Source organism: Callospermophilus lateralis, chromosome 5 (assembly GCF_048772815.1).
Source record: "Callospermophilus lateralis isolate mCalLat2 chromosome 5, mCalLat2.hap1, whole genome shotgun sequence".
NCBI lineage: Eukaryota > Metazoa > Chordata > Mammalia > Rodentia > Sciuridae > Callospermophilus > Callospermophilus lateralis.
The window spans coordinates 153,668,616-153,682,704 of NC_135309.1; the positions used below are offsets into that span (position 1 = coordinate 153,668,616).

The 14,089-nt window shown below is 40.3% G+C and overlaps 1 protein-coding gene across 2 annotated transcripts in view; it reads right to left on the minus strand.

The window, feature by feature from the left end:
- The window catches only part of Trio (trio Rho guanine nucleotide exchange factor), a 338,720-nt gene that overhangs the window by 178,005 nt on the left and 146,626 nt on the right, over positions 1-14,089 (minus strand). For both annotated transcript variants that reach the window (XM_076857460.1, XM_076857462.1), the window contains exons 8-9: positions 10,623-10,754; positions 547-777 (exon numbers count right to left, since the gene is read on the minus strand). In XM_076857460.1, the coding sequence (XP_076713575.1) occupies positions 547-777; positions 10,623-10,754 (363 nt within the window). The remainder of the gene's footprint in view (positions 1-546; positions 778-10,622; positions 10,755-14,089) is intronic.

Sequence of the window (14,089 nt, forward strand, 5' to 3'; positions counted from 1 at the left end):
CAACAAAACAGATGTTTACCCCTTAGAAATGAACAGTCATGGGAGTCCACTTTTCATTAATGACAACTAATGAAGAACTACTGTGCATTATGAACCACAATAAACACCAAATCAGAACAAAAATCTTATTGTTCAAGTAACCAAAGAGCAGGCAAACCTAAACAAACCTCAGCACCACATAAAAATAAATAAATAAAATATATTGTGTCCAACTACAACTAAAAAAAAAAAAAAAAAAAAAAAAAAGAATACACCAGCATATACACCACCAGCATTATTCTCCAAATAAATACAAAACTGTGAATGGGCTGTTTTGGACAGCAAAAGCCACAGATACTCTAGTGCCAGCTGCACAGTACCTCATGTGTCCGCATAGGAGAGAGCAGTTACGAGTAGTCTGCAGGTGCACACAATGGTAGTCAACAAAGAAGCACCTGTCCTCACGCCCACTCCTCAGCACAGATGATTCCAACATGGCAGTGCACACAAAAAAAACCAAGTCAGCAAAAGCCATTCCCCATGAGAAGGGTGCGACCTGAAACCCACCTGTTGAACGTCCTGCTGGAAAACACACAGCTGCAGCCTCTGGTGTAGCCGGACTTTGCGGTGTTGCCAGATGTTCTCAAGCTGCCGTTGATGGTGCAGCACCTCATGGATGACATCTAGGACATGGTGCACAGCCTTGGAGTAGTTGGCAGAGGCCGTTAAGGAGTCAGAGCTGCCAGGAGTCAAGGGCCTCTGGAGCTTGTCAAGAAGTGACTTTCCATCTTGGCTCACCTGCCCAAAAAGTGAACATGTGATTATTCAATACCAGTGGCTATGTCCAGGCTGGGCTGTAGATGGTGCCCTCAGGTACATACACATGCGTGCACACACACACACACATACACACACGCACATATTCACATACAATCATACAACAGCATATTTTATATACAATCAGATAAACTTTAAAAGAATCCATCCATGATCCATTAATACCACACAATCAAATGTTGTAACACCAAGTTACATAAAGATTCATTATCATGAACATCATAATAGATACTATTCTTAATATATAAAGATACTATTTGCCTTAAGTAATATGAATCAGCAAACCAAAGTTGCATTGCCGGGATATCTATGGATTTTAAAAGTGAGAATTTTCTCTTGAGAAATTATTATAGAACACAACAGATCATCACAAACATCACAAAAATTTTAACATTGAATCTTGAAACCTTAGTTTAAAAAATAATCAATAATCTAACAATAGGCAAAGAATATGTAATGAAATTTTCTGACAGCAATTTTACTCAAATAGCAACTTTACTCCACAAAATAAAAAGAAAATATGGCATTTTTAGTTAACTTCAGGTAATTTTGATTAAAATGTCATTTTTTAAAAAAGAGATTTCAGTGTTAAATTACAGCTGTTAATTATCAAACTATAATCAAACAAAAGCATTTCAATTAATAGAAGAAATTTTAAAAGGGGAGGGTGGAGTATGGAAAGAAAAGAATTATGTGATCTTCATATTTATGAATGATCTTACGATTTATGAGTAATTATGCCAGAGATAGTAGAGAAAAAATGACTCCAGAAGACAACACAAAGGACATGTGGTAAAGGGAGCACCCAGGCTGTGAGAGGGAGGGTGCCTAGAGCAATCCTCTCCACCAAGGTCTATCTAGGTCTCTCTTCTTGGACACCTCCCCAGCTGGAAACCTGTGTCTCTAGTTAAAGAGGAACACACGCAGGAGTGTGGAGGGAACAGGCACTGCTAGTGGCACAGGAGGCCTCTGGAACTGCCTAACCTGTTCCTTAACTCTTAGAGGTGTGATTGTACAGGGAAGAAAAATGTTTTATTGTTGTGTTTTGTTTTGTTTTGTATTTGCAGTACTAAGGATTGAGTCCAGGGTACTTTGCTACTGAGCTACATATCCTGACCTTTTTATTTCTTATTTTGAGACAATGTCTCACTAAGTTGCTGAGGCTAAGTTGTGATCTTCCTGCTTCAGCATCCTAAGTCATTGGGATTACAGGCTTAAGTCATCAAGCCCATCATGTGTTTATTTTTCATAACGTGCATTTGAAACCTTTGTTAGAAGTGTTGATTTTACCTTATGAAGGTTTCATGATTTAAAGTAAATCTAATACATCCTTATAACAAATTTTAAGAGAAAACAAGTCCAGCTGAAGACAACAGAGTAAAAATGAACCATGTCAATCACTCAGTGACAATCAAAACAAAATATGTTAAGGCTGGGATTGTACCTCAATGGTACAGCATTTGCCTTGCATGAGTGAGGCTCCAGGTTCAAGTGCCATCACCAGGACACACACAAAAAAGTGTTAAAACCAAAACTGTATCAAATTATGTTACGTGCATATATAAATATGGCATAATGAATCCACTATTATGCATAATTATAATTATAACCAATCATAAAGAAATGGAGTGGGCGCATTTCTTAGAACTGGGAACCACTACTTCATTTCTTTATTTTTACATTGTATAGATCCTAAAAAATTTGCCTCAGAGTCATTAATAGCTGCTGAAGTTTCAGCCATCTCACCCAAATTCCTGGCACCAAGGGTAAGAGGTAAGGCAAGTACTCTAACACTGAGCTCTAACCCCAGCCCTAAAAAAAATTCCTTATAAATAGCTCCTTAAAGTTTCATTATTCATAATACACATAAGTCAGGAAATGTACAATACAGCATATGATTTGGTGAGCACATGTCGGAAAGACATAGATCAGAAGCAAATGCTGCCTCTCTAAAGTTCACTCACCCCTCCTTGACAGCCAAACCTCTATGCTCAGAAATGGCATATTCCAGCCGTAAAGCTGCATTTCCCAGCCTTGCTTATTTATAGAAGTGATCAATATAGAGAAGTAAAAAATGTTGAATGGGAATTTTGGGAACAGTTTAAGGGTCAAGTTGTAACTATGCTCATTCTGTCTTGCCCTTGCCTCCAGGAACTTGGGTAAGACGCTGGAGTTTCAGCCACTGTTGATGATTCTAAGGCAAACTTGACAGCCATTTACCTGCCAGAAGAGTCAACAGGACAGCCACACTGGCCCTGGAACAACAGTCTTCACAGACTCCATCTACACAAGTAGAAAGCAAGCTCTATCTTGACCAATTGTTTTGGGTCTTAAACCACCAATGCAAAATGTGTCAAATGGGTTTCCAGCCCTCATGAAAAGGCATCCATGTGATACCACCAATACTGTTCTGAAAACGAACAAATCCGAGCAACAATATTCCAGAAATGGCATATTCTTTCCCTGAGTGTCTTTGCATCCGTTTGGCAGCTCTCAGTGGCACATATTATGACTGGCATGATAGGAAGTCTGCTGAGTAGGTGAAGACAGAGACAGCTCACTGAGCAAGCTCTGCCCCCAGGAATCCACAGGCAGAGACCAAAGTGCTGCTGCTGGTGCCACCACTGGTACTGTCATTTATCAGAATGCAGTGGTAGCAGCAGGGTTTTGCTGGAAAGATCTTGGACAAGAGAACTATCTCACACCCAATAAGATAGCACAGAATTTCAATGTTCATATATAACAACTCTCTAGTGAAACTTTACAGAATAATTGTTTTATTTCCATGCAGCTTTTATAAGTTTGGCAGTTTAAGAAGTATTACCTAAGCACATAAACAATATCATAGATCTTTTTAATAACTTTTGGCAAAATGTTTTTGTGAGTACAGTAATATGTGAAAATGTCAGAAATTTATAAAATGTTAATATGTATTTCTATCATATAGAAAAGAAGGTTTTAAATGGTATTTAATATATATAGCCTAAAAATTCATATATATTTCAAGTGTAAAACCAATAATATGAGTTTATGGTTTGTAATATAGTTCTGAATGACTTTAACCGTAGAACCAGGTAAAATCTACTTCAGTTACACACTTTGTTTAAAACTCTGTTTCTAGTTTTTAGCCCCTACAAGGGAAAGCAGCTGCCAAAAGAAAATCAGCCTCTATTATCAAATAGAAGGACTTTTCCATAATTTTTAACTGATAAAAATTAGCTCATTTTTTAGTCTGCTCTTTGTTTTTCTTGGAATATAGGGCTGGGGGACTTGACAGGCAATCAAAATTGCATTTTATAAACACTAACTAAAATTTTATAAATATATGAACTCATAGGCTCTAATATCTAAACGAGTTAAGGAAAATGCAAATATTAACAAGTAAAACAGTAATTAAAGATAAGTTTAAAATTTTGCCATATCAAAGGTATGCTTGGTTCCTAATATTTAGAAGGAAGTTTAACTGTTTAAAATCTGGAACAATGACCTGGTTCCTGAATATTTATTTTTGATCAGAACTGCACATATGTGTACCTTGGATCTCTGTACGCCACCCTAAAAAGGAGTTTCACAAAACTGCACAGAGGCTTGCCTAGTCTCATTTCTGGTACTTGGATCTCTACATTTCCCCATTAAATCAGATTCTGAGCTAAGTCTGCAGCAGGAACATTCTTCTGTTACCCAAAGTTGAATGTTGTGCTATAAGAACTGTATCGGACACTCCTGCTTAAGGCTGCAAAAGCAACAACCATCCAAAAGACAAATGATTTTGACCCAGAAATGTTGTCAACTAGGTCCAAATGTGGTGTCTTATAGACATCAAGTGGTAGGAAACAACAATCCAAAGGTAAAACAAAAATAGTCAAAACACACAAAACCACCTAGTCTGTCATGAGGAAATGGTGCCCTGGCAGCTTGAGCAAAGGGAGGGCCCTGGCTGCTCTGACTCTGAACGCCCACAGCCAGTGCACCATGGCCTCCCAGCATAGGTCTCTTCAGGAAGCCTGGGCATTGGTCCACTATCCTCTCCACCTCCTGTGAAACCGTTCTCACGCCAAGGTTTTCATGGTGGAGAAAAAAATGAGAAGGCAGCAGGTGAGCACTCAGCCTATTCTGTACAACAGTGGACACTCAGACAAGAGCTGAACCTACTTCTCCAAGGACGTCAAACCTGTGTTAGGATGGCTACATCAAGAAGCTTCTAGATCATGCCCTGACAGTAATGCTTCCCATGCTCCAAGGACACCATCTGGTAAAGAGAAGGATAAGAAGACAGTTCTTTCTCTGGGGAAAGTTCTTATAGGATGGACTTCCAAAGCTTATTTCTTATAGATATTCAGTTTCTGATTCAAAACCGGATCAATTTAATTATGCCTAACCTTCTCTGATACCTCTACTTGGATCATTGGAAAGAAAAACCAAAATAAGACCAAAAGAGGCAACTGCTGGTGCAGCCCCATTGGCACCAGTTGGACTTAACTACCTGTGCTCTGCATGCACATTCATTCTGCAGACCACACTTGGGCTAGCTTTTTATCACTCCTTTTTTGGAGCCCTCAAAAGGCCTCTAGCTGAGCTCTGGGGTACAGTAGAAGTGGATGACAGCATCATGTGACTCTGGCAATGCTGCGACCTTTCATGAGGTTATAAAACAGTTGCTATATAAGTGATGTGGAGCAAGGGAGCTGAGCTTCCACTCACCTCCCAAGTGGTCTTAGTAAGATTACTATCCAGGTGAATCATTCTGCTACTTGTTTTTCTCTTATGCAAATAACACTAACTATGCCATCATCCATTTACATACTATCTTTAAGAGGCACTCAACCAGCTTCAAGGGCAGCAAATCCTATGGCTGTTGAAGTACACACTAAGTCAGCATACTTGCTAAGCTGAGAAAGTGATGCAGAAACTAAACCCTGGTATTATCCTGGCTTGCAGCAGGCCAAGGTCACTTTGCCTTTCTCCTGCGCCAGGCTGTAGTGGGGAGGATGTGTGGACACTTATTATGCTCTCACCTTGAAATCCAAACACATGATTTTTAGGCTTATAAGGAAACATGGGCACACTGAGATCAAAGTCATTTGAATGAATTTAGTTTCCTGAAAAACTTGTAGATATGCTGGCTTGCTTAAAATATTAAAAACTTTACTTTTAATAAAACAGCATTACTTTACATGCTGTTTCTAAATTACAGGTTATCTCAGTTGTCCATACTGCTTCACTCTTGTGATCAGCTACAGCAAGCAAGATTGGTCCCAAATCTTAGCAAGCTAAAGCAAGCAAATATTTGTGAGGTAGGCTGCTCTGTCCCTACAACACCCAGAAGAGCAACATGGGACAGAGCTAATCAAACAGAACAAAACAGTGTTTGTCTCTTGAAAAAAAATGCTGGGAAGGTTTCCCATAGCAAACTTATGTCACCAGACACTACAGACTATAAACACAGTTCTATTTAAAAGTTGTAGGAAAAAGCAAGCGAATAAGAAAGAAGGAGGGACACAAGGTGAGGAACCAGCTGGGCTTATGAACATGGCTGCCCCAAGACAGCTCTGTATCTAGCTGGAAGTCTAGCCCATGGCAGGGCTGAGTTGGACACTTCCAAAGCAGACCCACAACTCTTGAGTAACAGGTAAAAAAAAATACTCCACAGGGTCAGTGGGTAGGTAGGAAAACCCACTGAGAATATTGATTTGGCATCTCCAGGGATGGAGCATGAGAAGCTGCATCTTCAACCAAGTTTGAAAATTACTGACTCAGGAAAAGAAAAAAATCACTTAAAAAAAAAAAAAAACAAAGTTGTCGTTCTCTTCCTGTCCTTCTCCCCTCCTGGCATGAAGGAAGTGAGGCAGTGAAGAGTGGTGGTACACGGTTTTCTAAGGAAGAGGGCAATATGGAGTAGGGGGTGAAGAAGCCAGACCAGAATAATTGGGAGATTGACCAAATGCTAATTGAACAAGTAAGTTAACATATTGAGAACAATGGACGTCAGGTCTTTTGCTACCTGAGAAGGGATTTATAAGCATGGAAAGAAAAGGCTAGAAAGAACCCTGAGGTTCCTGGATTGGAAATGGAAGAACCGGTACAAACAGAACACATGTGCTTTAAGAATATAGGTAGTCACAGGTAGATACAGCAGTAATTTTAGATATATGTGTATAATTGTGCATGCACATGGATGGTTGGGTGGGTGGGCAGATGCAAGGAAGTTAGAAAGAAAGGCCTGGATGGGTGAGCATATGGATAGACTAATGGATGGAGGGACAGGTGGGTGGGTTGGCACACTTCCAAACCATGTGTCCTGGCTGCTCAGAGGGCCTAGAAGCGCTGACACCTCATAAGCAAAAAAGCCTTCTGGCTCTACCTTCTCAATGCCACACAATACAAGGAATCTTCTTACTGAGTGAGATGGCTGATCCCAGGGGTGGGCAGGAAAGTACAAGATGAGCCTGGAACATTTTGTTAAGCCAGAAAGTAAAGGAGTGTTCAAAAGATGAGAAAGACATATCCAGAGGACACAGAGAGGGATTCCAACTGTTCAAATCTGTACAATTTACATGTCAAAAGACAATAATAGATAATCCACTGCACACAGTAAGACTGCATGAGGAAGAAGAATGGGGGGGGTGGGTTGTTCTTCCTTAAGATAGAAAATGATCTATAAAATCAGAAGGAATGATGAAACTAAGTAACTGTCATCAGAGTGGTGATGGATACAGGCAGAAATCCTCATGGAGGCTGAGCTTTGGAGAAGAAGTCTGAACAGTAGTGTCATAGCACTACATCTGCCTGCAAAACATTCGGCAAAGACAAAGTCTGAAAATACTTTAACTATATATTGGAGAACTTTGCAGACAACAATCCATTTAGTGGTCAAGGTTAACAGCTCCAGGGGTGGGAGGGGTTGGCATAATAGAAATGCAGCTGTGACACCTGGAAAACAGCATGAACCTGCCAAGGCACAGCCTGAGGACCCCATGAGGTGAATGGACTTGAGTCAGGCTAAGAGTGAAAGCCTTGTGCCCCATAAGACCATCACAGATATAAAGGTAAGGAATGTCTGATTTAGAAAGAGACTGATAAGACACATCCACTAAAGGTAGTGCACACCACTGGACAGCATCCCAGACCAGGAAAGAGACAGAGACTCTGCTAAGACAGCTGGGGGATGAGAATGGGATCTGAGGACAGAATGGTCGTGCTAAGAGAAGGAAAGAAAGAGGGAAGAAAGAGGGTGAAACAAATGTAGCACAATGCTAAAAATTGGGAAATCTGGGTCCAGGGAACATGAGTGTTTTCTGTGCTATTCTACCTCTTTTCTGTAGATCTGAAACTATTTCATAATTTAAATAATTTAAAAGGCAAAATAATTCATTATGTTCTAAAAATCTTTTCAGTCCATCCAGGTCAAATTATTGTCTCCTTGAATTCATACTTCTGTAACAAACTTGTTATTGAGGCTAAAAATTTAGGTTTACGACCTTAGCCTGGGAGGCTCTTTACTTTTGGTTAAATCAGTTTGAATTATCAGTATCAATTTAAAGTGAATAAAACTATACCATAGGTAAATGTAAGTTCCTACATCAAGATGCTCCATTTTTACAAAATGTAGTTTTAAGAATTAAGAGGTTCTGGGCTGGAGTTGTGGCTCAACGGTAGAGCACTCAAGTCTCACATGTGAGACCCTGGGTTCGATCCTCAGCACCACATAAAACTAAATAAACAAAATAAATATATATTTTTTTAAATTAAGAGATTCTGTACTTGTAAGAGAGCCAAGTACAGAGGCAGTGTGAAGTGGCTGATTTGGTGGAAGGCGACACTGTTCAGGTGAAGGTGACTAAGAGGTATGCCATATTATTTTCTGGGTTGAGTCTACAGGTGAAGATTATCATCAGCTTCTGCCAGTGACCTGGTCTGTGAATGGAAACTATTCAGTCCTACCTTCATTTGTCAAGGGCATTCAGATGGCTGGCTACAAGCCTACCACTGCAATCAAAGATGGTATACTGGGGGAAAGAACTTAATGGTTTTTAGAAATTCATGTAATCCTTATAAATCGATGTGATTAAGGAGGAATACATATGTTCAATTTTCAGTTTTATTACAGAAATGGCTATTATATATTGTGTATATGTAAAAATCATCTCTAATAAAGAAGGCAATCAAATTAGCTAAGAAACCTAAAATTAAGAAACCTAAGAGTTGACTATTTTTTTTACTCCTATTGGCAACATGAAATAGTGCTATATAGGGGGATCTTGCTAGGCAAAAGAGGTAACTGCAGAAACAAACAATTTAACACTAACTTTCATGGAAGGAAGGACTGACCTCTTCTGAAGCAAATACAGTAGCACTTCCTGTGTCCATTTAACGTACCCATAGACACCAGGGGATCAAGAGACCTGGGCCCAGTGGTCAGTGAAGCACAAGAACTGCCAGACTAAAATGCAAACAGCCAATTCTTCCTTGCAACTTTGACAAGAATGGGTGTGGTTCAGATCAAAGAAGACTGATTTAAAACCAGCAAATGTTTATTAAACATCTTCTATACCAAACCCCCTGCTAGGTACTCTGAAACATTTTCTCACTGAGGCCTCAAAGTAATCATTCACCTTAACACAGAAATTATAGCTGCTGCCTATTAAAGGAGAATGGAGGAAACTTTTTAGATAAAAGTAAGCATACGAAATTCCAAACATCTCCCCCAAAGAAACATCTCCAGGAATATAACCATTAACGTAGAGGCTGAGTGGTCTGCAGGGCCAAGTGAACAAGACGCGGGCAAGGGTGAGACTGTGTAACCCAGGCTTGGGCATCATGTGTGTTAGGGTCTGTAAACAAGTCAAGATGGTGTCTGGCATTTTGCCAGAGGGAGTGGTTTGTGAAGTAACGCCAGTGAGCCATTAAGTGTGGCGATTCCTTATTGGTTGACTGCTGTATCTAGTTTATGTTAATTAAGATAAGCTGTGTATAATGTATATATTCCCCTCCTGTCCTACAATAAACGGCTCCCACTCCTGCTGTATCAATCTTTACAAGTTCCTCGTCGTTCCCCCCCCCCCCCCCCCCCCCGTTAGTTTTCCCAGCCGGCCGGCCTGCAGCAATGTGACCACCAGTGGCATAGTATATAGGTAGGAGAGTAGTAAGTGGAAACACGAAGCCATCCTGCTCCACCAGCTAATCTCCTAACAAGCCACTTTGGGCCTCATTTGTTAACAGCAGAGACAATAATGGTACATATCTCTGAGTTATGAGCATTAAGTAAGGTATCATATAAAGTCCTGACAATACAGCATGAAATAGAAGGAGGCAGCAGAAAATAAACACGGATACCTTAAATTAATAATGCAATGAACTCTGAAATAACAAAGAAAATGCTACACTTAGATTTCTAAAAAGAAATTGTGCTTTGCAATCCAGACTATGAAGCTGAAGTAGGCTCTCTCTGTATTTTCTAAAAAGTTTCATTCAAAGTTTAAACTGAGTTTGACAAGACCAAATAGCACACAAATACATATTTCTTAAGTACATACAGACAAGAAGACTGGATTTCATTTATGTAGCTAATAAAAATACAAGCACTCAAATCAACAAAAGTCAAAGGGCCATGAAAAGTCACTGGCTGCACACAACCAGCTTTACTTGTGACCTCCAAGTACAGGAATTCAAATGCCGAGTGACAAAACTGCAGTTTAACTCAACATCTTAGGTTTTTACTGGGCTATCCAAAACTTCAACTTGTCAGCTCCTAGTGCTATGAGGCAAAAATACTGTTGCCTTGCAATCTAAGACAAATTGGTCCTTACCTCAGAATAAGCAAGGGTGATGTGCTCGTAGATTCCCTGATGGTGATGGATGGCATCTTCCAGATCCTGCAGCTCAGATGGAAGGTCTACTTCACCACAGGCTTTACACCAGGAGTCCACGTTGCTCATGTACTTGGGGGTTAAAATAAAAAGATCAGGGCTGGGGTTGTGGTTCAGTGATAGAGTAATTGCCTAGCATGCATGAGGTACTGGGTTCAATCCTCAGCACCATATAAAAATAAAGATATTATCTCTACCGAAAACTAAGAAGTAAATATTTTTTTAAATAAAAAAAAAAGATCACATCTATCAATTCATCACATATCATTTATGTTGAAAGGGGATATTTTTAAACATAGTTTTGAAAAGAAGGGTAGTTGTGTAAGATCATAAGAATGTAACATGGTTAAATGTTCATCTCAAATAGCATTAATGAGAGACCTCAAATGTGATGTGATTCTTGGACTCCACTCCCAGAGGTTAGGGTCTAATGGGATAAGGGCCAGGCTCATGAACCTGTGTTTTTGGGTTTTTTTTAGTTGTTTATTGGGGGGGCGGAGGAGGTATTGGGGATTGAACTCAGGGGCACTCGACCACTGAGCCACATCCCAGCCCAGTTTTGTATTTTTTATTTAGAGACAGGCTCTCACTGAGTGGCTTAGTGCCTTGCTTTTGCTGAGGATGGCTTTGAAAGAGATCCTCCTGTCTCCGCCTCCCGAGCCACTGGGATTACAGGCATGCGCCACCACACCTGGCTGCGAACCTGTGTTTGGACAAAGGCTCAGATTTCTTCTGCCTAGGGTGTGGGTATGTCTCTGGAGCAGCACTACCCTGCACTGTTAAGGACACCCTAGCCAGTTTTGCCAATCCAGCTTTGCCAATCCACATCTTAATCTATGTTTCTACCTGCCCTGTACTCCCAGCTCAGCCCAACCAAGGTTGCAAGAGCAGGATGTGGCTTCTCTGAGGAGCTGTTTTTCAGACTTACTTTTTCTCTTACGTTAAAATACTAAAGGAAAAGACCAAGGTAGCTGAAACTACTTGACTAACATTAGCAAGAGCAAGCAGTCCATTCTTTTACCCTTTCCAAAGGAAATTAACACAGGAATAAAGAGGAGACCAATAAAGGCAGACGAAGCTTCTCAGCTGTGAACCTCAAGAAAGGTTTAGGAGGTGGCAGAACCATTCAAAATTTTCCAATTTGCATATAAACAAGAGCCTGAGTCTCCCTGAACGTCCAGGATGGCTGACAGCAGTTCCAATCTCAATTTTCCCCACTGCCACCCACATCTCCAAGACTCATCAATAGTGGATAAATCACTGCCAAATTTCCAAGGGAGATGCTATCAGAATCCATCACAGTTAAGTGTTGAAGGCAAGTGCAGAAGGCACAATTAAAGAAGCTAATTCAATTAAGCTCAGCAGACATCAACATATTTCCCTGGGTTTAACCTCTTTCACTCTGTTTCCAGCAGGTTTTTATACTTAGCAGGGAATGCAGTGGATGGCTGTCTTAAATGGGACACCTGACCATCAGATGGGGGAAAGACTCTATATATTACTCTCCTAAAATATGATGAGCATAACCTCCCAGCTACTTATGGCATTTAAGACCTTAAAATAGTCAAGTCACCCAAGTAATTATTGTTTATGAAAATCCCTGTATTAATGCTGGCTCAGAAAAATATCTGTACTTTGTTAAAACCTCTGGGCTTGACAACAATTCAAATGGCACAAAGTGTCAACGACAATTAGTTTCTGATGGTTCCAAACATCACTAAGCCAGCCAACACCAAGGAGTGTTTTCATTACCCTCTTTTGTGGTGTCTTCCTAATTCCCTCCAGGCACTGGAAACTGTAACAAAATTACACTTAACCACCCCCATATATATTCAGATATGACTACTTACTCCTATTTCTAAGTATTTCCTGGATAGAGTATTCTATAAATGTCATTTAGGTCAGGTTGGTTGATTCTTTAACTTTATTTCACTTTCTTCTTCCATTATTGTACTTAATGCCAATTAGTAATTACTGTAAACACTTTTCAAATATGAATTGGCTGAGGTTAACCATCACCATTAATAAACCATCAGGTCCAAGTAAGCAATTAATTTACTCCTGGACAATGGCCACTGCCAAGCACCCAAAACAAAGAGTTTAGACATATTTCAAGAGACAAAAATGCCTCTGATGGACCATGGTGAACATAAGTATTAGCTACAAAGCACAATACTTCACAATTTAATAACAGTTGTCAGTCTAACAGATCACTGCATCAAACTCTATTAAAATATATGCAACTCTTTTTGTTGAAGCAACTGAAATTAGTTAAGGTCTGGACACACCTGGCAAAAATTCCTTTCATAACAAAGTGCTTGAGTTGTTTTTCAGGGAAAACCTTCACAATTCATTCAAGGATCGTTTGAAATCCCCATACGCGCGGGTGCGTGCATGGGTGCGAGCGCACACACACATCCCCCCACCAAAAAATGAAATCAGCTTTTCAAAAATGCACATCACAGAAGAAGCCAGCTTCCCAAGCAATAACCTTGACACAAGCTCCAAATCCCCTGCACAGAACAAAACTCACAGAAAAGAAGCACACAACCTGTGAAGAGGTGTGAAGCTGGTCTATGCCTGCACAAAGGAACCCTACTCCCCGTTTTTGCCACCCAATTAGTAGGCAGCTTTTCCCACTGCCAACTGATCAGAGAGGAAGACCTGGGTGTTGAGGTCCTGGCCTCCTTGCTGGTTGGCTGCACAATAAAGCTCCTTCTTTTTGTAAAAGCTGGTTCCCTAGCACTGGATTCTATGCTTATCCAGCAGTAGGTGGAGCTGGGTGGTGGACAGCACACTCAAAGTGCAGTGTTACATTTCCAGCACAGAAGAGACAATAGAGGAGAGAGATCTTGATGCTGAGCAGAATGGAGACTTCTTAAAAAGTGGTTAAAACAAACAAACAAACAAACAAACAACTGTTGCTGAATAGATGATAAACGGAGTTTGTATTTGTCACTTTGCAAAACTGAGGCAAGAGGGTAAGGGAAGTGATTTATATACCCAGCTTTCCAAGAAGAACTTGAATAACTAGCAGACTGATTCTCCTAGGCCTTTCCCCGACTCCCTGTTAACTAGAGGGAGCTTCACCCTGAGGTGCTGGGCTCTTCTGCTTGTTTGTCTCCACCACCCACAGCTAGGGTCCTCCAGACCATGAGCCTCACTCCTACCCACTTCTTAAGCCCATCACCTCCCCTTCCCAAAGTCTCAGCTGAGCATAACTGATTTAGGAAAAAATGGAAAGTTCCTAGAGTATGAACTCTAAAAATATTTATTCAAAAGGGATTCCTCCTTTTTGAAGTGAGGCTGGTTGAAAGTATACATACACACACAAATTTAAACTTCAGAATTCTTATTTCTCATCTCATTTTCTGTCTTCATTTCTAGAAAATATTACCCGCTTTTCC